We start from the raw sequence: 23,496 nt of genomic DNA, 5'->3' as shown, positions 1-23,496 counted from the left end.
CAAAAAGATTAACAAGAATCGAGCAGCAAAGTGACACCTGAGAGACATTTGGCGCGTGCAATAAGCTGCAGTGCCGCACTCCACTGAACAGCAGACAGGAAGGGAGGCAAGACAATAAAGAGGAATTCACACACCTACATTAACACATACACACATCTCATTGTGTTGTATTTGAAAGCTGCAAAAATCAGCATGGTTGTTATGTGAAGGAATAAAAGAGGAAGCAATATTTTTTCAACATTTCTTTTACTGATCTTTACACTTGTCACAGAACATCACATAAAATTATCAGAGCAGACTTGCTCTTTTGTTGTTTTTAATAACAGACAATGTAGTTTTACATGTTCTTGTCTCAGAAACAAATATTGCTTTGTCAAATTCTTTCATTTTTGAAAAATACCACCGATAATCACAGGGTTTTGAGAATTAAAATTAAATAGGCTGGTACTCGTCTTGTTGAAGATATGACACTAATGCCATCGGGGATGCAAACTGTCAGTTTTGTACGTCAAAAAAAAGATAGGAAAAGGCAGGAATAATTCCACCTCGCAAACCAACTGAGATCATCCAATGACTTAAGTACATCACAAAAAAAAAAAATAATAATAATCACTACTGACAAAAATTTATTTCCATTTTTTTTTTTTTAAAACAACTTTGGTTTGGGTTTGTCATCAGTGTGAGGACCCTAATTTTCAGAAGTGCCAAACAAGAGACACACCAACAAATAAGAAACCACTGATCATGCCATCATGACAGAAGGGCTCACATGAGTAGAGTAGAACTGGTTTGGTATTCTATCTGTCCTTGATTCTTTTAATCACATAGAAAACGTATCTGTCCATCAGCTCCTCTAAGGTGTCGTACATCTTATTATTTATTTTATTTTAAAATGACATACAGTATATACTCATCAATTTATACCCAGACAGGCTGATCATTTTCTACAACCAATGTGATTTCACTCTACCAAGCATTATTCTAGACGCTTAAAATGACAGGAACTTGGGGCAACGCACACAGGTGTGACTCTACAAAGGCAGGGCATACTGTGATAGTTAAAGGAATAGTTCAACATTTTGGGAAATATTTTTATTTGCTTTCTTGGGGTGAGTTAGGAGAGATGATTAGAGGTGCTGGTAGGCAAATTTTATTACCTCAGGACAGAGCCAGGCTAGCTATTTCTTCCTCTAAGCTAATCATCTCCTGGCTCCAGCTTCATATTTACTGTACAGACATGAAAGGGATAACCATATTCTGACTTAACTCTCGGCAAGAGAGAAAATAAGCCTATTTCCCAAAATGTTGAAATATTCCTTTAAGTATGTTGTTGATCATGATAATAGAAAGTTGCTGAATGAGGCTAATTTTGACTTTTTCTGAGACAAGCTGCTACCTGTGCAACCCGGCTCGGGGTGTGATACGAAGCTAACGGGGTCCAGTGTTTCCCAAAGATTCCTGTATGACAGACACACAAAGAGGGCCGGTAAAGACACACGCAGAGAAATGGTAAGAACTTTATGAATTTTTTCATGGCCCACCGATGCAGCGGTGCTCCTCCCGGCACTCTCGATGGCCAGACTATGACAGATGTGTTTGTGAGATAGAGAGTGAGAGCGTGGCAAGGAGGGGCTGAGCGAAGTGATGCGGTGCGCGCAGCTCTTCAGTTTAATAAGATGTTACCAATACTCTTACCCATAAAAGAGATATTGTGGTGGGTCACCTTAAATAAATCAATGTATGGGAAACACTGGGGTCTGCACAGATTCATTTTTGGCCAGAGCCATTAGGCTCCAGCTAATATTGAAAGTTCTTGATTCAAATAAAAGAAAAGAGTTTCTTGCTTGATGATGAAACATTTGCTTGTTTGATTTGATAAAATATGATTGGGCGGATAACAGCAAAACACACATTGGTGTATATGTATTTACAGTATCTAATTATAATGCTGACATTTAATCTTTAATTCATAGTATGAGATCCTGTTTCATGCTGTTAGATTCAAATAATTTCTTGCAAATAAACATCGATGGACAGACCTACCGAACCATAACAAGCCTTTTCTGCTGGAATCAAACAAATATAAATGATGTTTTGACTTTGCTTTTCAAGGCTTTTGCAACTGTCCTTTAAGGTTGGCTTTACATTTGAGCATTGTCAAGACAGGTAGTGCTAGAAAACATGCATTTTGATCTAAAAAACAAACAGAACACTTTTCGGGTGTGGAAATTTAGTTTGATTTAAAATTACTTTAACCTTTTAACATTTGAATGAATCCCTGCATTTAACTACATGCCCTGTTTTAGTCAAACGCAGTCATTTGGAATGAAAGATAGCTACTTAGTAACAAGAACAATTACATTAACACACAATATACATGTATCTATAAAAACACTAAGGCACTTGAAATTGCGATTTAACATTTCCAATGTTTATGATTGTTGTCTCTTAAAATAATGTGAAGAACACATAATGTGCCGCCGCTGCAGCACAGTCACTCGCCATTGCCTGAGACAGCATCAAAATCAACAGGCACACATAATAATGTGTAACCCATGTTTAATGATAAAAAGAACAGCCTAAAATCAAGTTTTAAAATGCTACATCATCTTGCAAACACACGCACACATAAACACACAGAAGCATCCACTCGCAAATCCACATCCCTTTATTTCATAGGCTTGTTTAGGGTCCTGAAATGAGACCGTTGCACCAATATAAAGCCCCATTTGAGACTTTCAGTTTTGTGCTGTGGGGCTTCAAAATGGTCTTGGAGACAGTGCAATAGCAAGCTTCACTTCACCTCTGGGATTTCAGATCCCACCACATGTGACCTTAGCCTTCATAATTGCTTGAGAAATGTTTCCAGTGCCAAGAGAGGCCAAGAATTTTCTATTTTTCATCTGAATGTAACACTAGCAATAGAGTTGAATTGAGTTTGTCTGTGTAGAGTATATTAGACCATTAAAATAAAGCTGACTTGGCATTACAATAGTGTAGTTAACTCACACCTTCATCTGAATAATCTTCAACTGATGACAGTTGTCGTCATCAATACATTTTCATTCAAACAGAATTTAAGTAATTTCTCAGAAAGCACAATCATTGTCTATGAGCCCTGCGGTGCCAGAAGCTAACCTTGTGGAGCTCTCTGTCTGACGCCCACTGACAAGGTCTCACAACCTGCTCCTCTTCCTCCTCGTCTTCCTCCTCTTCTTCTTCCTCCTGCTCTCCCTCCTCCTCCTCTTCTACTCTACCTGTCATGCAGCTGTCCTCCTCTCTCCTTGTGTGTGCATGACCCAGCAAGGTCCTAGTCCTACTTTTCTGGCTTGACTTGTCTTTAACAACATCAATAGACGGCCCTGCTTGTCTTTCATCATCTTCCTCCTCCTCCTCCTCCTCCTCTTCCCTCTCATCTTCTTCTTCATTTTCATCCTCCTCTTCAACATCTTCATCCTCATCATCACGCTCTTCTACGGCCACTGTCAACCCTAACTTACTATGGCTAGCTAGCTGAAAAAACGAGGAGGAGTGTGGTGTGGATGGGCAGGTAGAGAGTGCTGCATCATACATGGAGAACGGGAGGTGGAGGTAGTGTCCTGCAGCAGCTGCCGCTGCGTAGATGCAGCAGCAAGTCTGGGCACAGTCAGGGCGAAGATCCCCCTGTCCTCCACGGACCATACGGAAGCGCTTACGGAAAGGCGGTCCGACCTGTGGTGCTAAGCAGATCCGGGTGGGTACTGCTCCGTGGAGTGCCTGGTGAGCAGGGTTAGTGCTGGCTGGGAGGACGCAAGGGCCAGGGGCGAATGCTGTGTTTGGTGGGAAGCACCAGTCAGTGCTCTGGAGCAGGATCTCAGCTCGCAGACGCCGAAGGAGGTTGTTAACAAGAACGGAGCGTCGGAGGAAGGCCTCAGGGTCGTCAATGAATCTCATCTTCTCCAGGGAGAGACGCAGCACGTGGGCACGCTCCTCCAAAACTGGTGCAACCTGAAGGACAGCATTCCATTAGATCTGTGTAACTTGGTCAATTATTTAAAAAAAAAAAAAAAGGGATGCTGATTCAATGAGATTAGATTATGCCACCGATTTTCATCTTTTTAACTAAGATATTGTTGCAAATCAAAATGCAAACAAGCCCTCTAAAAGAGAGCTGTGCAGGTGAGCAAGCATAGATATTATGCTTCAGTTAGGGGTGGGCGATATGACGATATGAAGGATTACAACGTGAAGACGATCTTTCAAACTGCAGAGATCGTGGGATCGTCTAGGGCAGGGGTCGGCAACCCGCGGCTTCGGAGCCGCATGCGGCTCTTTCATCCTTATACTGTGGCTCCGAGTGGCTTGGGAAAATAAATTATAAGTATTTAATTGAAGTGTATTTTATTTGTGTTAATTCTTTTTTTTTAATTTTAGTTCTAAATTGGAAGATTATTGTGATCTTGATATATTAAAATAAAATTATATTTTATTATTTTTCGTTGCTCAAAATAAACGCCACACTTGCGGAAGCCGGTATACCCGCCAAAACGCCGTCCATTTGTCGAGACTTTCAACCCCAGATAGGCCAAGTATGGAAAAATGTAAGCAAAGAAAAATATCTGAAGAAAATAGAACATTTAATGATGCCAGGGCAGATTCATTTGCATGAACTACATTAAAAACAAACACCGCTCACGCCTCACAGACGACAGCTTACAGTCCTGCGTAAAGATGAAAGTGACTTCGTACAGCCCCGATTTGCAGACGCTGTGCGCAGAGGTTCAGGAGCAGAAGTCCCATTAACCAGGTAAAATAAATATTTATGCAGATATTTTGCAAATATTTATTTTTCATTGTTTAGTGACACAGTGCTTTTTTTCCCAATTTTTTTTTAAATTCAGGTCAAGGCTCCGCTACACCCTCTGAAAGCCCAAAGGCGATATAAGGATGATGGCTCACAGCATTTTTTTGCTTTTGTTTGCTACATGGATAATTATAGTTCAGCTTTTTAATTCATTTGAAAGAAACATTCAACTCGGCGTGTTGCTTTTTTTTGTTATTATTTTTTCAAGAATTCAAAATGTTCAAAATGTGTTCATTACATAAATAAAATTTAATTTTCTCTGTAGCACTTCAACCTGACCAACCAATCATAGCGAATTACGGGCAGTGACGCGCTTTCCTACCCGCCTCCTTGTTTGTGTGTGTAGCGGTAGCACATGGAGAGCGATGGCTGAAAGCCAAACGGAGTTGGTCGCTAAAAAAATTTCGCCTCCATTATATGGAATTGGTTTGGATTTTCCGCAACTTATCAAGCGCAAGCAAATGTAATTTGCAAAGTTTGCACAGAAACCGTTTGCACGTCGCGTGGTAACACGACGAACCTGTTTAATCACCTGAAGAGGAAGCACCCCAAGCAGTATGCTGAGAGCCAAACAGCTAACAGATAATTCAGGTTATACACATTGCAGTTTGATATTTTTTGTTCAAAACTGTTGCACTAAAAGAGATAACCACAGTCACTTTAGTTTGTATTTTTGCGTTTCAATAAGCTATTTAGTGTTTTGATAAATAAATCCTGTTTAAATGACTGTCAGTAATGTCTTTGATATTTTACTTTATGTTACTACTTTTGCAAGAGTGCACTTTATTAGAATGTTGTTGTTGTTTAACTTAAACTTTACGTTGTTTGCACATGCAGGCAAAACTGCGACTATTTGAAATAAAATCTGTTAAGAAAGGTTCTTTGGTCTAAATTGTCTGTTTTTCTTTTTCCAATTTAAGATCATGATAAAATCGAAATCGTGATTTTATTTTTAAAAAATCGTGATATGATATTTTTGCCTTATCGCCCACCCCTAGCTGCAGTCATGCAAAAGTACGTCATTAAGACACAGAATTATGATGATTCATAAGCATCTGAAATGTCAAGCACACTATAAAGTGAATTATGATCTCTCTTGATCTGCATGTCTTCACTTAACAATAACTGTTATATGGGCAAGCAGAGATTTCTTCAACATACAATTTGACCAAAAGAGATTTTTTTAATGATCTTCCCTGTTTGCAGAAGTACAGTCTAATACAATATATCATTCAAACTTATTACTCCCAGAATTTTGTTTTTTTTTTTATGGGAGGAGACACCACATCAGCTCACACACCACATCACGACACACTAGCTGTGTATGCTCCAATAAATTCTGACTGGGCTGCACAGTTCGCATTATTGGTTATTGGCTCCATGTTGGTTTTGTTTTGTAGTTTTGTTACACTGTGATCAATACAATTTTTTCCCAAAAATGCATGTAAAAGCAAACCTGAAGTTAATGCAACATTATGACAGCAACATTAACTTCATAATCAATTCAAATATCAAATATCGTAACCAATCAATTGTTAAGACTTTAAAGACGTCAAAATTGTATTTAAGACATTTTAAGGTCTAAAATTCAGCCACAGAAACCCTAAATAAAGTAATTTAGCACTGTATGCTCTGAACTGGGAATATCAGTGTATTAATACTTACAGTCTGGCAGTATGTCCTGAAACTGAAGGAAGGCTCATCATCATCATCAACGAACTTTCTCTTGAAGTATGCAATCCTTGACACTGAAACATGATCAGGAACTCGCCTACAGGGAGGTTCTGCAGAGAGAGAAAACACTACCATAAATCAAATGCACTATGGGACTATTTAATGTTACCACATCTTGGACATGAGACTAAATATTGCTGTATTTTTTCATAATTTAAACACACAAAAAAGCTTCTTATTTTGAAGCCAGAGGGCCATAGATTGAATTATAAGAAGAATCCATATCACATATCAAGTCACCACCAGGACTGTTTGGTACTTCTGTACAGCTGACTTATTTCAATCTATTCAGCTACCACAGTCTGATCTTTTTTTGTGGAACAGCATCTGATTAAGGCAAGCTTAAATAAATGACTGAATGAACATCTGTGTTGGCGTGCGTACCTTGTGTAATTTGCTCTTCAGAGCTGCATGGTGGGGCAGAGTTTGACAGGCAAGTCTTGGTGCAGCGCTCTGATTCCCATATGGGCTGATATGCGGAGAGCGGAGGGTCTCCTTCTGGGTCCAGGAAAGGATTCATGGACAAAACGAGGGTCATCTCTCTCTCCAATTTCGGTCTGGAAAGAAGCACAATGGAAATCGCATGATCAAGTGGACAACAAAGCACTGAAATCAGCTGTATTTCTCATCAAAGAAATATATATCCAGCTCAAAAGATGTGGAAACAGAGTGATAAAATGAGGTTACTTTTGTACATACAGTGCATTCCTCAATGTTCTGTCAATTAATAAGTTTATCATTAGTAAATTCAGCACCAGCAACAGTAGACTATTTGTGCAGATTAACAGCGAACACGTCATCTCCATAAATTTCACAAGCATTTTGCATATGCCTTCCTAATGATGTGGTAAATGTTAACAAGTTTGTCTATGATTCTGGCAAACACGCTGGTGTTGCGTGGAGGAGTAACCAGCTTCTGTGCAAGCTGTGTGACAAAACTGAACTACGATAATGGTGAGCACTAAAAATTGGCAGATGGCTGGCAACTCTGTGATACGTAACAAGTGGGGCACAGATGGAGAGATGACACCCACTCACACCATGAATTCCCTATTGATTAGGTGGTAGGAGAGTTAGCGAGATGTTTGACACCAATTTGTTCAGTGAAATGGATCCCACGCGTGGAAATACTCTGGGACGCTATGTCAACAGCATGGAAATCTGGGAAGAAGAGGAAATGTGCACTCACTGTGCCAGTGGGTCCAGTGCAAAAAGCAAACAAATTGACAAGAGGTATCCAACAGACACAGTGGCCGTTTGATTTGAATGAATGTTAATTTTTGTCAGTTCCTAAACAATGCAAATATTTGAAGCCATATTGCATTATGTTTTAAATATAAGTGATGCAGATAAGAAGAAACATGAGGTCGACACATTACTTGGCAGCGAGCAGTACTAACCCACCAACTGAAGTTTTTAAAATCTGACAGCAGAGTCTTACCATCAAGACACCGAGGGGCCTGAGAGCCAAAGTCTGTAACTATATCGTCCTTTTGATCACAGTGAATGGCTGTCATTTGGTTCGCTGTTGTTTCCTCCCCTTCATGCAAAATGCAAAGCCAGCTGTTTGAGGCATAAGCGGCTGGACCTCCTTCTCACCACCTTTCCTGCTCAAAGCTTCTCCCGCCCCTCCTCCACCTGCCCGCATGAGGAGATGTCATCGCCCACAACCCATCTTGACAGACCAAACTGAGGCGACACCATCTCAGCCTTACCCCTGTTGGGTAGCTGATTAAAATGTCCGCTTCAATAAGCTCCCTGCTTTGCTTGGATGCACAGTTTTATTTCTGTAGCCTGCTTTTCTAGTGTTTGCTTTTAACAGACTAATCAGACACACCTAAAACCACTGAAACACCTCAGACTGTGCTGTTCTCACTGAACCTATCTACCAGCCGCAGGGAGTAATGGATTACATGGAACAGCTTTACATTTTGTATCTTTTAAGGATTTATCAGACATGCTTTAAGATCAACAGTCAACTACAACAGCCCGGTACTATTTCTGCATCACTGCAGCTGAAGCACTAATCTGTCTATTTTGTCAATTTTGCACCCCATCTTATCCCAACTCATGAACAAGAGCCCCCAGTTAATCGGCAATGTGTCGTAGTGAAGGTGCATGTCCCTGTGACAAACCACCCTGGGGACAGACTAATGGCATGTCTACACAGAAAGTGTTTCAGCCGTGTTTTCTGTTTTAGTCAATCAAGCTGTCCACACAGGCTTGCGTTTTACTCGCGCCATACGCACATAAACTCAAGCCTTTACGTCTTTATGCTCCAAGTTTTTTTTTCCTGTTTTATGTGCATAACTACATTTTTTGTGTATTTTTGTTTCAATACTGTGCTTAAACACTTCCTGTATAAACGTACACGGAGCATAAGGACTGCTGCTTCTAACATGTTGCTCACACTGGGTAAACATGGTATGAGCAGTCCAAAATTCGACATGTAGGACTTGGTGATATGTCTGTATATGTACATATAGTTATATATTTGTATATAGTACATTTTCAGGTAGTTAAATTGGGAAACTGAATAGAGGTAAAATAACAAGATGAGAATGCTTATTTTTGGCCCGTCCAGAAAATTAAACACTTGTAAATATTATATGAAAATCAAATAGTGCATAAAGAAGCCAAACTCATTGATCTGCAACTTTGCCCATAATGGACTACACACACCCACAGATGGCAAAGTGCCTTGAGATAATGTATGTTATGATCTGATATAAATAAAATTAAACTGAATTGAATTAACACTGCCAACTGACAGTGTTTGCATGTCAGAGGCCACATGTAAACACCGACTGCTACTGGTTGAGGAGGGACCTGTGCAAAGGGAGTGGGATCTGGAAACAATATGAGTCGACGTACGACAGGTGAAGAGGATCAGATGGTGACTCCATGTGTATCAGAGAACATGTGATTTTCTACACTTGCCTCAGGCCAACAGAGTGAGTTAACAGTGACATGGACTGAAAGTACAGATGTGATACTTGGGGAAAAAAGAAAAGACAATACAGTGTACTTCAAATATTTACTAACAAATGCTGCATATGGCTGAACTACAGGGAGGATCCAGCTGCAGGAGGTATGATTGTCCTCTCACTGCCCGATGGAGCCTGTTACTCAGCTATTACAGTTTTGGTCATAATCCACTGTGTTACATTATGGATTATTCACATTTTATGGCGTGTTGTCATTGTACTTGTGTGCGCTAGATTCCTCTGCTGAGGGCTCCCCCACCAAGGACCACCAACTAGGGCCAATTATGTCACTGTTATTGAGCGCTAGTGCCATGGTTAATTAGCAGCTTTGGCCCTTCTCATTTCCCCCCTGAGCTGCTTTTTTACCCTCAGCTATTTTCCTCTCCATCACCTCCCCTCACTGCTGCTGTTGCTACGTTTGCTTGGGCACAAAGAAACAAGCATGCCATCACTCCCTCTGCCCTCCGTAGGGACCAACCATCTCGACATCTCCCCCTCCCTCTTTCACTGTCTCTTTCATCCCCCAGTCTCAATCTCTCTCTCTCTCTCCTTGTGTCTCTCTCCCTCTCCCTCTGTCTCTCTTGCTGACATCCTTTCAACAGCGGTCACAGTTGACAGCTCTCTGAACTGGGGGGGGTGAAAAAAAAAAATAACAAAAAAAAAACGAGAATACCGACAGAGCAGCTTCCCTGCATGTACAGCAATACTTCTTGTTCTTCAAAGAAAAGGAGGAGGAGGGGGGAGACTGTGAACAAGTGTGTGTGCGTCTGTGAAAGAGGAAGGGAGAAACGGGTTGAGAAATAAAAACAAGGAATGAGGAGAGAAAAATCTCCTGGGGGGATATCATCCCTCTCTTTCTCTATTTCTGTCTGCAACTCGCAGGAATGTGAGAGTGACTGAGAGCGAGTGCGAGTTATGTGTGTGTGTGTGTGTGATTGTGTTTAACAGAGTGTGTATTTTGAGGAAAAAAAAGAGAACCTGTGAGTGTGTACAAGTGTAAGCGAGTGCGTGTGAGTGTGTATGTGAGGCACTGCTTCACCTCTGTTCAGTCACAGCTCCTCTGGCTTCATCCCTCTTATCTTCCCTCTCTCACAGCTTCCCTACCTCTGTCTAACTCTCTATCTCGCCTTCTTTTTCATTACACCCTTTGATGATGAGAAGTTAATTGCAGTGCCAGGGCACGAGACAAACCGTGGGAGGGAGGCAGAGTGATAGAGAATAGGAGGAGAGAATGGGAAGAGGTGGAGGAGCAGATAGAGGGAGGACTGAGGGAGGGATGGATAGATGGAATGAGTCAGAGAAGGAAAGATAAGTGCCTTAGGAGCCTTGTCATGAGTGGAGACAGATCGCCCGCAGGGATGATTTCTGCTGCTGTGATTGACTCACTCCCTCCAGCGCTGAGATAGACAGGCGCACACACACTCAGACATGCACAGCTTGTACTGTCCTCAAATATTTTGGAAAGAAAGTCAGCTAAGGCCATGATAGTCAACCAACGTGCTCTGGGACCACACTACTAATGTCAAACTCTGGCCCCTCACACACATACAGTATACTGTATGTGTTATTTTATCTTCCTCAAACCAAGCTATTTTTGAAATCCACATTCTAATAATATCCAGAGTCTTTGGCAGCTTTGAAGACTTTAATTAGGGATTTGGATTAAATTTGGGTATTGTTTGGGTAACTTTATTTGCATTTAAACAAAGATCCATTTTAGTTTACTTTCCCCAAAAAGAGCATCGCCCACAACCATACAACTGCATTGTTCTTCAAGAGGAAATCTAGAGAAACAGGTGAGCAGCAGTGACCTCTGGATGAAAACCAATCTCTGCACAATGTGAGTGATGTAAATGGAGACAGACTTTACAATTTGTAAAATTTCCCCTCCGCCGAACATAGTTTCTTGCTGGGAGCGGGTGGTGGCGATGGTTGCCTGACAAGACGAGAGGTTACAATACGTCCTCTGAGCAGTGCTACGTCTTCAGGGCAGATTGGAGGCTACAGTGAGTTGCTATCAGAAAGTGACGAGATGGACCGAGGCTTGCTGGTTGGCGAGTAAAGGAATGAAGTTTGATGCTGGACTCATGTTTCCTCTAGACTGGTAACTATGTAGCACTAGCCTCAGCAATAGCTCCTTTAAAGAGCTTCATTTTCGTTTTCCACAACTAAATTGAAGGTGGAAGATGCTTACACCTGTAGTTCCAGCAAGCTGTGGAAAAAATTTATATCAAATAAATATCACACCCTAGAAAAGTGTTTCCAACCTTTTTGACCTTTGTCAGTGAGTTATGAATAGTTTTAAAAAAGTATGTTTTCATTTGATTGTGTCATTTGAATCGTTTTCAATTTAAAGAAGTAATCCTGTAGAATTTCAGAATAAAAGTAGCAGAAATCTCAATCCTAACTTATTAATCATTTTGTGACCCCTTAATGGGACTAACTAGCTTCACAATGCAGTACAAGAACACATCCAGTTCATGCATCATGAGGATGCTGACGTTTTGCCCGGTACCTGTAAGCTTTTGACTCAGTCTGTTAGCAAAATATTGTATATGTAGCCATGACCAATTCTTATTTTAAAAGTTCTAAAAGCCATCCAGAAACATGAAAATGTCAGCCGTGGACAGCTTTTTCAACCAGCTCATGGATGTAACGTTAGCTCAATAAGCTCACTCGGTAGCTACTGTCGATTCAGAAAGTAAAATGCAGGTCATTAGCTATAAATGAGAAGCCTGTTTTTGTCTTCTTCTGTCTGAAACCAAGGACCCATTGTTTCAAATATTAATTAGTTTCAAAGATCTGATTATGTAATGTTGACACTGTTTATAAATTACTGTACTGCCATTTCTGGCTACTTATTGGCTGACATATACACTGATGCCAGCATGTCTACAATCTAAATTGGTCAACAACATTGGTCAATATATTGGCCTAGCAGATTTATTGGTATAACTCTAGTAAAAAGTGTGAGTGTAACACATTAATAAAAGAAATCCGGCTGTGCTTCACCATTCAACTTTGCACTGTTTTCAGGTAGTCAAGGTTTGACTGAGCACATCCATTTTTGTTTTTCTGCACAGGCATTCCTCTGCTGCACGTCTTAGATATGAGGACTGTACGACTGCCAGCAGCTTTTATTTTCACATTTCGTTTGCAATTGCTGCACAATATCAACAGGAGGTGGTTTTTATGATGAAAGTGGTTCTGTCTTTGGTCGCAGGCATTTATGTTATTACGATTGGTAAACTATGACCCTCACTCTGTAAACCACCACCTGTGTCAAATAGCAACCTGAAAAATAAACAGGCTGACAGTAAACAGTGTAACAATATATGGGGGGGGCTTTTAGCTTATCTGCTTGTTATCTTCATTCTGTCAGCTGTGGCTTTTTAAGAGTGTTTCGAAGTTCCACTTCCTCGATCTCAACCTGCATTTAATGAAAAACAGTCAAAGAAAAACTGATATTTAAGCCATGCATGGGGGCAGATTTCGTTTGTACAGTGATTCTGAAGTATGAAACATGCCTCTAATAAACTTTGTGCTCTTTCAAAGTCATTTTCTCAAAAATGCTAATAGATCCAGCATGTGTTTGAGTGTATGCTGTATTACTCTGTGTGAGTGTGTGTGTGTGTGTGTGTGTGTGTGTGTGTGTCTGTGAAGTGTTTACTCCCTGTTCTTTTGGCCAGGTTTGTAGTAAGTGTTTCCGAGCCTTAGGGAAACAGATAGCCGTGAAAAGAGTTCATGTCTGTGGTTTTCACATCAAAATAGATCCCAAGTGGCCCGAGAGGGTCTTCACAGCACACACAAGCATGCACTGTGTCACATCTTAGCAACTGCTCACAATCAGGAAGATAAATTGTTGAACAGGGAATTCTGCAGGCGGGAGTATGTTGGTAAGATTTTGTTCTGCCATATTCCATTACCATAAATGCGAACGAACACACCCAGTGCATCAAGATCACAAACCAAATAAAGACTAACAAAGTGCATCTGCATACTGGCTATACATTTATGATTACAGAAAAAAACATAATGGATTAAACATAGGACTGTGTTATTATTATACAAATTTATATGGGTGAAGATCTCAATAAGTTATCATAATTATGTGTTTCTGGGAAAAAAATATTTTATAAAAAACTCCCTCTTTATTGCAGTAAAATTAGCAGTTATAATGCATTTGTCATCTGGTTTAAACCAGAACATTATCAAATGACTGGACTACAATTTCCTAACTCAGCTAAGGACAATTCATTGTTTTTGACCTTGTTAATTTTCCCAAAGATGAACAAGGTAACAATTCACTGCCTAAATCTTAACATCTGTTTTGGTTAAGTTGTTGCACACCGTATCTTCCACGATGGCTACAGATTGTGTGTAAAGGAAATGCTTACAACTTGAAAACTGCTAAATAAGACAAATTACATGATTAATCGTAGACAAACAGTCTATCCATGTGTATCATCTAGGAATAACTGTGATTATCTGTGATTAACTGTCAAATCCTGATAATACAAATACCATATTTTCTGTTATTTTTAACAGACCAAATATAACTGCAACTTGATGACAATGTAAAGACACGTAAATGGTTTTAATGCTTAACCATAGTGCTGAACCATGTGCCATGTCTTACAGATCATTTTACTGGTGAGACAGTTCACCGGAAATGGCCAATTTGAGGGAACAAACTGGCAGGAAAGTTGTCTGAAACGTATTCCACATGTATAAAGCACTGGGAAGTGCGTTGACAGTAACCTTGTGCATATATACAAAGTGAGAAAAATCCTTTTATAAGTCACTCTTGACAATGTCAGCTCTTGTGTATGTCAGTACTTATTCCTGTATAGAAACAGACAGGTGTGTGTGTGTGTGTTTACAGTGACAGTTTGTGTGGTGGACCAAATCTAAGTGATACATCTCCACAGTGAGAAGATAAGTGGGCGTAGCCCTGAAAGAGCTGCCTGTGGTTGCATTGAAAGGAGATTCAACACCAAGCTTCCTCAGAGCTCTGTGATCTCACGGCAGGAACTTTGAATCTCACAGGAAGGGAAAACTTGAGTACTGGCACTGCTGTCCCTGCTCCCCTGCATTTCTTTTTTAGTTTGATGCCTGCTGCCTGTGCTCACACACACAGAAACTGAATGTTGATGTGTTTTGACAGGGACAGAGCCACAGAAATCTGTCACATGTGGAGTACCTGTTGTATCTTTATAGTGTTACCTGGTCACCTGCAACACTTTGATGCATAGCCTTTTATATCCTCCTTTCTCTCTTGTATTACATGCACACTCAAGACTGAATTCCACTGGGAAAGTACACTGACATCAACTCTAGGTGCTATTGCAAATGTTCCAAATCCAATCAAATATGACACAAAACCCCTTCACAACTAGTCAGAAAACACTTCTCGCCACACATATTAAACTGTTGACTCTTCAACAATACAAAAAATATGGACACAGAAATGTACAGACATGTACAAAATAACTACGAAGCACACACAAAATCATTAAATCTGTAAAAGCAAAATGCGACAAAGTGCAATGGAACAGATTGAGTGAATAAATCATGATGAACATGAAGCATGCCACTGTAATGTCACTCCAGCTTGAACTGAAGAGACGAGAAATGAGACGGAAACATCAGATGTGTGAACCAATGAGGAGAATGTCACACTCTACAGATTAATACTATGAACTAATAATAAGAAACAAACATTTTCTATATAGTTTTCCTTCAATTAAGACATCTTGTTGCATCCTATTGTTCTCCCATGGTTTAATGGCACCCAACTGGAGAATTAGCACTACCAGTGTTTTATGTAGATGTATACAGTTTACATTGTGTGTTTTGGCCTTCTTTTTTAATGCTCTGAAATCTGGACAGTGTACATCTACTTCCTGTCTTCTTCTCCTTTCGCTGAAGCACTTCTATCTTCTGCAGTACATTATGAAAAATTGTTATTTTAATGTACATACTTGGATCTAGACACTATCCACGTACAAAGTAGAAAACTGCAGGTAAACACCAGGAAGAAAGCGGGCTAATGACTAATAAACTGTAGGAGAGAAAGTCATCTGATGTTGATCGTCATACTGTAACTGAGAACTCTAAGCCAAGATACAGCCCACTTCTTCTCAGTATGGAGAAGCTTCATTCCGTCAATATGCCTGTTGGCGTGGGGGCGGAGAGTGTGCAAGTGCTGGCATCAGAGGGTGAAGCACACAGCAAGACAGAACAGATAGAGAATAGATAATAGGTTTCATGACATCAAGTTCTCCTTCAGAGTAGCAACAACAACGCACTGTACGCCATGAATCAAAACTGAGACACTCAAATAGCAAGCAATTAGCCCCCCGCTAGTAGAGTGGACCACATTTGCGCAGAAACACTGAGAATAACCACGCTGGGCAATTAGACATAAAAGCCAAAGAGGCTTTGCAGAGGCATGCTCGAAAAATAAATCAATGCCAAAACACTGAATCTATGCTCTTTGGGCTTTCACGGAAACTTGGGTGCGCTGAAAACCTCAAAGGTCTTCTCCTTAATATACTTATGTGTGACATTAGATCCTTGCTTAGGAATTTGTGTAGGATTTGAGATGCTTACAAAATGTTTTAGTTGTGTGCCTTTTGTGTGCCTTAAGTAAGACGTGTGAGCCCTCATTTAGATTACTGTTAAACAGCCTGGCTCAAAATGCTCCTACAGCGCTTTAGTAAATGCAACACCTCCTTGTGCACACATAAACGTTACTTACAGTTATGTGTGCAAACTTTTGCACAGGATGTCCAGGCACACTTGCAAAACATGTTTCAGAGAGCCATGCAGTGTGATACCTTTGCCCTCCTTTCTTAAATTAGTACCATTATTTTCATTTGTTCTACTTCTTCTAATACTTGTATATTTTTGTAGCTCAAGTGCTGAGCACGCATACTGGATGTAATGTACAGTAACAATGTGTCTGTGGCATAATTCAAGGCATTGATAATAAAGCCAGATGGCATTTAGATCAGCGCATATCTCTATGCCTGATTAATATTATAATGAAAAAGAAGACAACAGGCACATTTTCATGATCTAAGGAAGGTTTTTTTTTTTTTAAAGGCCAGTTTAGTGGAATTACGCTCACATTGGAGAATTACACATGTAATTTACATCCAACGGTGATAATATGTTGGTGATAACTTATTAACCTGACACACCAGACGGTTTGCTACACAGAACCATCTGGGAAGGCTCCATTGAAAAGTGTTTCGGAAAGAGGAGGTGCTTTTGAAAAATACTTGGCAGGTGATAATCAGATTCTGCATCCATGCTCTCAGGTTCTGATAGGATTGATGCTATAGCAGCATCTATGCTAACCTCTTTAGGAGCCATCAATGCTGTTAACGAACTTGCTGTCATCACACCTAAGACATACCTCTACCTGCCAGTAGTTTCTTCCTCATAGGACACTGATTGGCCCAAGCCACTGTGGTTCAGCCACCAGTGAATATCTTGGAGCCTGGCAAGATGGATTCTCGCTCCTGAGAAATCTAGCTGCTTTGCAAGCTTTGCAAGATTAAAAAACTATTGTATTGTTTTTTTCCATATTGGCATTGGGCAGAAATAGACGTAGTCTTTGAATGTAATTTAGGCTTTTGCAGAATCAGTCCATATCAACATTCCTGTCTCAGTGGTAAGTTCGTTTTAAAAGGGTGGGATGATGAAAATAACAGCCAGCCAAGTGGCAGCCTCCTCTGACATTCCTCTCTTATGCTGTATGATATTGATGATATTTTCTTTTTTTTTGGTTGCATCTTAGATTGTGTTTGTGCCAGCTTGCAGCCTGTCAAGAGTCATCAGAGCAGTGTGCAAATGGTGGAGGGCCGTCTTGGCCGCGGTGGCGTGACTAAGCTGGGTTCAGAGCCCTTAGGGTTTCACCCGGCGCTCTTCTTGCTGAGTGGTGACACATGTGTTGTGACAGGGCGGCTGTACGAAGCTGCATTATGGTTTATCTGGGGATGGCTTGTTGTGGCTGTGAGGGTTAACAGGCCAGGGCTCTGTGGGTACGTCAGTGCCATTCTCCTGGAGGTGGATGCACCACATTAAAGACAAGGGCATTGGCATGTGCTTATTTTAAAAACAAACAAACAAGAAAATATTCTTTGTCACATTACAATATCCCCAAGTAATCCTTTTTACACCCCTGTACAGACAATGTTGATTGAATTTTTAAACCGAAGGACATTTTCAAAGCTAATAAAAGGGCTGTGAAATCTACCACAATCACACATATTTAACTAATTACAGTAAATGATACACTACTTTTACCTTATGAAATGTGAGGCATTTTGAACCATCGTTTGCACATGTTGGATTTAACTATTAATTACAGACATATAGAGGAAAGTACTGAGAAGAATCTCAGAGAAAATATATTTCTTGAATTAACTAAAGGATTTTTAGTTGTAGGATCCCAATTGCAAATGCAAGTCATAAGGTCTTTGCTATAAAAAAAAGGTCACGTCACACCTTCCTCTATTTTTACACTTGTGTAGAAACAAATGTGTGTTCTCCTCTCCTCTCAAGTTGTCCACCTTAGTTGTGTGTCTTTCTGGAGCACAAAGGCGTATTCATGACAGGGAAGCAGTGCCTGAGGGGAAGAAAGAAGTCTGGGGCTACACCCTGCAGTCCTCTCTCTCTCTCTCTCTCTCACACACACTCACACTGACACTCACACTGACACTCACACACACACACACACACACACACACACACACACACACACACACACACACACACACACACACACACACACACACACACACACACTAAAGCAGCTCAACTTGTCTTGGCTGAAACCTTTTACACAAAACAGAGCAGCAAAAGAGAGGGACAAAGGGAATGGGATGTGAAGCCAGCCAACTATCATCACCAGTGACTCCACTGGAATATACACTATCCACTGCACCTGCTTTATCCTGCCTTTCTGGCAAATTACAAACCATTACAGGTTTGTGTATGAGCAGTGCACTTCAAGTGATGTTAATTTTATGCTTGGCACTGCGTCTGCTGAAAGGCAGCCTTTAAAAATGTATTGAATCTCCTTCAGCGTACACTACATGTCTGCTAAGAGCCATGTTTTGAAATGCTGTTCCAGATGTGAGGCTCTGCACCCTGCTGAGAGAGATGAATGTCTAGGGGGCTGCGGGCTACCTACAGGTTCACATCCTTAATGAGCAGAAGAGTCTGCTGAGAGCAAGATATGATTGATAGCGTAGCGACAGAACTGAAAGAGGGGAATCGCAGTAAGGGCTTTTGATAAAGACGATGGGGTGGAGGGCTTTGGCAGGCGGCAAAAAGAAGGAATCTGGCATCGGACTTGCCCAAGCTAGATGCCAGGAACCCGTCCACCATGCTGCAAAGCCAGAGTGCTTCCTCTTGTTACAACCCCTCTTCTCTGGTCTGTGAGTTTAATCCAAGCTGGATGTTCCTCCCTGTTGCGTGCCTCTCTATATTCCACATAACACACTTTTCCCTCCAAGGGAAACAAATAGCAAAGGTGGAATTCCTGGCAAGTGACTCCGGATGTTGTTGGCAGTGAGTGGAGGTGAAGCGCATCCAACCCTATTACCAGCCCACTGCGCTAGAAGCCTTTCTTTTCCCAAAACGGCAGATAAAGGTGAGAGACAGAGGGGAACTAGAGTTTATTTATGATATTTATTCATAAGACACCTTATGCTGGAATATTTTCTAATCCTTTCTGGGGCTAACAAAGTGTTAATAGTCCACTCTGAGTGGAGTTGGAGCTTGTGACACTAAGTCTAAGAAAGCACAGAAATGACATCAAGGAGAGAATTACAACAGAAGCTCAGAATTCAGCTAAATCGCCTAAACCCCCGTCCTTTCAGAAGGCAGCAGTAATACAGGCAACCGCCACTTCAGGATTTGCAGCCAAGCGCTGTCCCCACAAAATAATGAAGTGAGGCTGGATGGATGCCAGGAGGGTGGCTGGTTATGTCAGCCTGCATAATGTGTTAGACCAGGGTCTCTGTCATGTCATACTTATGAGCTATTGACTGCCCTGATTCTCATTAATCCTGTGGTATCAGATCCAATCAATCTAATACAGGTTTATCCAATAATTTACTCAGTTCAGTGAATGTTCATTAACGACATTGCCTTCACTAATACAATTAAAATAAATCAACAGAATTATCTTCAACATACACAGTTTTAATAACCACAAGTTTTATTATGATTGTTAATTTGACTTGATTGAAATTAAGCAGAACTACTCTGGAAAAGTACTTTTTATATACCCTTTAAAAATAAATAAATAAATAACCTTAAGAATAACTCATTGTTTTCCTTCTCAGTGTAGCCTAACTGAACAGCATATTAAGTATGGGCGGCAACAAGATATGTGCACTTGCCAAAATTTAGTCTGACTCCAGATGGGATGTTGTATGGTTTTGTTTATCATTACATTATGGAAACAAAGAAACACACAAATTGGACCTCGTGTATTAAGAAAAACACTATAGTATGAGAGAGGGATAACTTATGGTGGCAAAAATTATATTACATACTTCTACTTCTCAATACAGTGAACCTGATACTCACATTTCATGACATATTTAGCTGTAGGAATGTTAGCTTACCTGTGTTGAATTGTTTTGACGTCGTCCTCGGCTCCACACTTGCTTTGTGATAACGACTGAAATCCAAGGTGCGTTGATGAAAAATGAAAAACTCCTACTGAATAAATACTATCGTGTCCTCCGCTGGCTCCGTGTTGTTCTAATTTTAGCCCACTAGCAGACACGCGAACCACACAGGCGGTTTAAACGCTACTTACGTAATTACTGGTTAATTGGCTACTTGTCTAAACACTAATCATTAAGCGCGCGCGTTTCTCTCAATAGACCCGCGCGAAGCATCCCCACGCGCTTTCCTCACTGGCAAAGGTACACAGCTGTTTTTTTTGTTTGTTTTTTGTTTTGTTCTTTCCTTTCCTCAGTGAAGAGAAAAAAAGGTGAGCTTTTGCTGTTTTCGGTTGTGTGGTAGTCTAGTCCATTCACGGTGGTTTCCCGTGCTGAAGGTCCCGAGCAGCTCACGTCGTCACGGCTGGGTTGACAGTTAATATGAATGTGTGGTGGAGAAAACAACACCAGCGTCGCAGCTCCATTCCCTCCAGTCAACTACTGCTGAGGAGTTCAAGTGCTGCTCGGAATTCAGCCCACTCTCTTGGTCAACAAGTTGAAGGTGAACAGCCGGTAAATTATTCTAACAGTTTTAGAATTACTGCCCTTGCTGATTATGTTTAGGCCCCACACTAACTATTATTTTCATTATTGATTAATTTGTTAATTATTTGTTAATCGTTTTCTCGGCGAATTTCACAGCTGCAAAACCTGGAAGAAGAACATTTTTTACATGAAAAATGTTTTTGATAAATTGATCAATGACGATTAGGTCTGCAACCAACACTTTTTAAAAGTATCTCTTTATCTTTCTTAATTGATCGAAAGATTAATCATTTGCTTTGTAAAAGAAATTCTGACCATTAGTCTGAAAAAAACTAATGTGAGGCCAAGAACCATCAAATGCGATTTTTGCTTGAAAAAGTGATTGTAAAAATAGATGCAGACATTCTGTTAACCAATTAATTGACTGCTCACTGCAGCTCTAATCAAAATTTTTGCTTTTTTCTCATGTCAGTCAATTAAATGTTTCAGCTCTGATTATGTTTAAGTAATATCAGTTAATTGATTTCTTGTATGTGCGTCAGCCATTAATATATATATATATATATATATATATATATATATATATATATATATATATATATATATGTTAACATGTATAGCTACATATCATCAGTTTAACCACTTTCTTACTATTCAGTGTTTTCATTTACTTTGGTGTTCATTTCCCTTTAACAGTCCCCTAAATGTCAAATTAAAACCATATTGTCCAGGCTTGTGTGCTGAATTCGTAATCATCATATTTCCGACAGCACTTGAAGGCATTCCAACACTTTTTTTTTTAGATGGGTTGTGTGTTGGATATCTGCTCTGCAGGGATGTGACCGACAAAGAGAGGGGAGGGAGCAAGCCCCTCTCATCTGTTATGCATTTCCCCTTTGATTCAGCAGCAGCCACTGAATCTTATTTTCCAGCATTTCTCCCCCTAAGCGCTTTGTTCTGTGTTCAGCTGTGGAATGTGCTGGAGAACACAGTTAATTGTAAAAACCTTATATCTCTGATCTTGTTTTCTCTCTCTTTACCTTTTTTTCGGCAGCTTAAACTAGAAATGAAAGATTCAGGTTTGTGCCAAGATCACACAAAGCAGGGGTGTCAGTTCAGTCAGACCTACATCACGACAAAGTCCCTGCAGAGCAGAACAAAAACTGATGGCTTGAAAGTTATTATCTGGCAAACACTCCTCCCAAGTGCTTCCTAATATGCTTTTTCAATTATTTTTTTTAACAACAAGATCAAATTTGGACTCAAAGGAAGATATAGTGGATGTTACAACTGGACATATCCACCTGATAACATTTGTCTTTTCCATTTCTGTAGGTGTCCATTCTCAATCTCTTTCAGGTACACCACTATCCCACTGCTTCTTCTTTATTTTCAACAACTAAGAAGCTACTTCAACCTGGAGGGCACTTTGTTTTCAGTGAAATGAGCCAACACTGTACAAGTCAACCAGTCCCCATGAAAGCTGCAGGCAATCTGATTTCGGAGTAAGAACATTGCAGTACTCTCTAGAATAATAAATTCATGGACAATCAAAAGTTAAAAGTTTATAAAATCACTGACGTTCAAATTTGTTATTTTAGTGCTTATTTGCCACGCTGCCGCATTAGCAAAGAAATGCAATACTTGCTCCACCTGTTGGTTGTTTCGATGCAACACGGGGTGAGTCAAATTTAAATTTTGAAGACTTAAATAACTGTATTAAAGTCAAAACTTATGAAAAGCCCAAACCCCCAGTGTATGAATAGGCTCAACACTGTGTTACAAGCAACCCCCTGCGCCTCCAGATACAGAGTACAAATTAAATGTTTGTTCATAACAGCACTAGTGTGGTTGCTTTAGGGCAAATGTCAGTCATGTTAACACACACAAATGATGAGATGTGTTTTTTCAAAAAAAAAAAAATGCTCAGAGACTTGCATTTTTTTTCTTTGTTGCTCTTTTTTAAACAATAATATCATCACATATAAACTGTCTCTATCATAAATCAATCTATAAGACATTTTACAACTCAAACTCAGCCTGAAGTACAGAAGAAAAGTACATTTACAAATACATTAAGACACTGTGACACAAGGTAGCTGAGTGAAAAACAGTAAGGCACCGATGCCGTCTGTGGCATAGGTAGTTTTCGAAAAAAAAAAAAAACCCAATCAAAACCAGCATTAAAAACCAGAAAACTGTTTCTTCAAAATGTGCCAAGAACATGAAATCAAAAGAAACAATACTGCAGAGCATAAATATGTTGTTTTAAAAACCTTTTTAGTGAAACACATCTTGTGAAAGATTAGCTAAACATTGAAAGAGGATGTTCTACCACGTGTCTGTGTCGTTTGGTGCAGGAGCAAAGAAAGGCCATAAAATCTTGAAATTTAAAAACCACTAAATTAGTAGCATTCAAATACAGTATTTTACTTTGAAAACCATCTATCTGAATTTATATGGTCTGAATTTCAAAACAAACAGAAAATGGAAAATTTAAGGGTTTTCTTGTCATTCATTTGAACTTCTTTCACCACGTCTGACAGAACATGACCGGATAGAGGTCTGATCAATCCTCGACAGCCCAGATGTTTACTGTACATTTTAATATAGTATATTTTAATTTTATAATTAAATTTTGTTGTCTCAATTTCTTCAGTCTGATTTTTTTTTTACTGTACATGAATTTTTA

At 40.0% G+C, this 23,496-nt stretch overlaps 1 protein-coding gene and 1 long non-coding RNA gene across 2 annotated transcripts; one reads left to right on the top strand and one right to left on the bottom strand.

The window, feature by feature from the left end:
- Positions 1–229: 229 nt before the first annotated feature.
- Positions 230–20,741, bottom strand: sertad4 (SERTA domain containing 4). Its single transcript, XM_056392906.1, has 4 exons — positions 20,217–20,741; positions 6,962–7,134; positions 6,509–6,627; positions 230–3,987 (listed from the first exon to the last, which is right to left on the bottom strand). Exons 2-4 carry the CDS (start codon positions 7,113–7,115, stop codon positions 3,103–3,105), a joined length of 1,158 nt encoding a protein of 385 aa, XP_056248881.1. The 5' UTR covers positions 7,116–7,134; positions 20,217–20,741; the 3' UTR covers positions 230–3,102.
- LOC130179828 (uncharacterized) lies at positions 20,740–23,454 on the top strand. The gene is made up of 2 exons (XR_008829329.1): positions 20,740–20,820; positions 22,140–23,454. It is a non-coding gene; the product is annotated as an uncharacterized LOC130179828 (long non-coding RNA).
- Positions 23,455–23,496: the final 42 nt, after the last annotated feature.

The sequence above is a fragment of the Seriola aureovittata genome, chromosome 13 (assembly GCF_021018895.1).
Source record: "Seriola aureovittata isolate HTS-2021-v1 ecotype China chromosome 13, ASM2101889v1, whole genome shotgun sequence".
NCBI lineage: Eukaryota > Metazoa > Chordata > Actinopteri > Carangiformes > Carangidae > Seriola > Seriola aureovittata.
This window is presented reverse-complemented; position numbering and strand designations above follow the sequence as displayed.

Coding starts and splice junctions, on each gene's coding strand:
- sertad4 (XM_056392906.1), bottom strand. CDS start 7,115: ATGACCCTCGTTTTGTCCATGAATCCTTTCCTGGACCCAGAAGGAGAC. Junction 6,628..6,961: donor TGAAGAGCAAATTACACAAG/GTACGCACGCCA, acceptor CTCTCTCTGCAG/AACCTCCCTGTAGGCGAGTT. Junction 3,988..6,508: donor TCAGGACATACTGCCAGACT/GTAAGTATTAAT, acceptor GCTGTCCTTCAG/GTTGCACCAGTTTTGGAGGA.